Below are 2,236 nucleotides of genomic sequence, written 5' to 3' on the forward strand. Positions count from 1 at the left end.
CACACACACACACACACACACACACACACACACACACACACACGTCCTGGTTGATATACAACTTGAGGGTTAAATCAAGATAAATTAACACTTCTGACTCTAAGTTATTTTATTTTGGTGAGAACATGGTTCCCGGTGTGGACGGTGTCCTAAAGTGTCCTAAAGTGTCCTAACGCGTCCTAAAGTGTCCTAACGCGTCCTGAAGTGTCCTAAAGTGTCCTAACGCGTCCTAAAGTGTCCTAACGCGAGGTGTCCTGTGTCCCCAGGTTCGTGAAGGAGAAGCGTCCCACCATCTCCCCCAACTTCAACTTCCTGGGCCAGCTGCTGGACTTTGAGAAGAAGATAAAGAGTCCTCACGGTACCGAAGCCAGACCCAGGTCCGTCCACCCTGCAGAGTCCAGCGGAGACGTCCCGGACGCCGCCGAGGACCCGGACGCCGCCGAGGACCCGGATGCCGGCCCGGGGCCCCCAGCGCCCCCGGAGCCCCTCACCCTGCCGTGCGTTGTAGCCGCCCCCCCCGAGGACCGCCTGCTGGCTCAGGCTCTGAGCGGCCTGCAGCTCGGGTCCGCCGGCGCCGACGGGTCCGAGGACAGCGCCCGGCTGAAGCGTTCCTTCTCTCTGGACATCAAGTCGTACGGCGAGCCCGGGGGGGCCCGGGGATCCGAACCCCCCGAGTACTTTAAACCGCCCGGCTTCAAAGAGCCGGCCAGCAAACCCTGCCAGTTCTCCCCGGTGCAGGAAGTCTCGGAGCAGTCCACTCCGGACCAGAGCCCCGACAAAGACGAAGTCCACGGGGACAGAGTCGCACCGGCGCCCGGCGGCATCGAACGCCCGCCCGCCGCCCCGAGCCGCTGGCAGCCGCTGCACCGGAGCGGCAGCGTGGAGAACGCCAGCGGCTTCCTGTTCGGCCATCTGGCCCGGCCGGGCTGCGGGGGCGGCGCCCTGAAGGGCTGGCACTCGGACATCCTGCTGGGCCCCGTCACCGTGTCCACCGGCGGCTGGTTCCTGTCCTCCGAGTCCGCCCGCTTCTACTCCGCCTCGGCCGTCCTGGGCTACGGCTGCAGCCCCGGGCCGGAGGAGGTGCGGCGGCGCAGCCGGCAGAGGACGGGAGACCGCGGGGACTCGAGGCGGAGCTGGCACGAAGAGAGCAGCTTCGAGAAGCAGCTGAAGAGACGCAGCTGCCAGATGGAGTTCGGGGACGGGAGGACGGACGCCGGCAGGGAAGACATCGGGAAGGTGGGGAGCCAGTCCAGCTTCTCCGGCAGCGTGGAGCTCATAGAGGTCTCCTGAGACTCTGAGAGACTAGAGACAGACTCGGAGACTCTGAGAGACTGAAGACTGAGACTCTGAGACTGAGACTCTGGACTGGAGACAGACTCAGAGACTGGAGACAGACTCAGAGACTCTGAGAGACTGGAGACAGACTCAGAGACTCTGAGAGACTGGAGACTGAGACTCTGAGACTGGAGGCAGACTCAGAGACTCTGATGGACTGAAGAAAGACTCTGAGAGACTTAAACCCTGGCCCCTGTCAAGGACTCATCCTACACAGGGTGCATGCTCTCACTGAGGGGGGGTTGAACTAAAACACCATAAAACTGGTTCTGCGACTTGGTCTGAGACACTGAGACCGGGTCTGAGACACTGAGACCTGGTCTGAGACTCTACTGGCGCTTCACGCTTCAGAGCAACACACATCGGAGCAGCGGTCAATTTGTCAGAGTGAGAGAGAGATGTCTCTAGTTTTGTCTCCAGAGTGAGACATCTCCCTTCTATCCTATCTTTGGTGGCTCAGTAGCTCGGTAAGATCCATCAGCTGATAACTCTTCTCCAGCTTTGGTCAGTCCAGGATCAGCTGGGAGACTTCTTCTAGACCAGGGACAGGAAGTAGAACAGGGACTAGAATTAGTTCTTTTGGAGATTCTGGTCCACTAGTGGCTGTTGGAGCAGTTTCATTTCATTGAGGACGAGCTAAGACAAGAAGACATCCAGGAACTGGATCTCCCTCAGACACCATGGAGACTCTAAATAACCCCGGACCCCAGAAAAAGGATTGTTTTCATAATTTGGGCCCTTTAAATTTAGAATATCGTGATATGACATCATTGTTTTCCTGGTCATGTGAGACTAAGTGATGTCATTAACGTCGTGACATCGTGTTTCTTGTCGGGATTTTACTCAAATTAACTGACATCATCCCGACATGTTGATCTTAATCAGCCAATAAAACACGGAG

At 57.8% G+C, this 2,236-nt stretch overlaps 1 protein-coding gene across 1 annotated transcript; it reads left to right on the forward strand.

The window, feature by feature from the left end:
• Positions 1-266: 266 nt before the first annotated feature.
• LOC117940383 (dual specificity protein phosphatase 16-like) lies at positions 267-1,996 on the forward strand (the record flags this gene model as incomplete). The annotated part of the gene is made up of 2 exons (XM_034865693.1): positions 267-1,467; positions 1,502-1,996. A coding segment is annotated over one exon (1,024 nt), but the record flags the coding sequence as incomplete, so codon positions are not given.
• Between the last annotated feature and the right edge of the window lie 240 nt (positions 1,997-2,236).

The sequence above is a fragment of the Etheostoma cragini genome, unplaced genomic scaffold (assembly GCF_013103735.1).
Source record: "Etheostoma cragini isolate CJK2018 unplaced genomic scaffold, CSU_Ecrag_1.0 ScbMSFa_2348, whole genome shotgun sequence".
NCBI lineage: Eukaryota > Metazoa > Chordata > Actinopteri > Perciformes > Percidae > Etheostoma > Etheostoma cragini.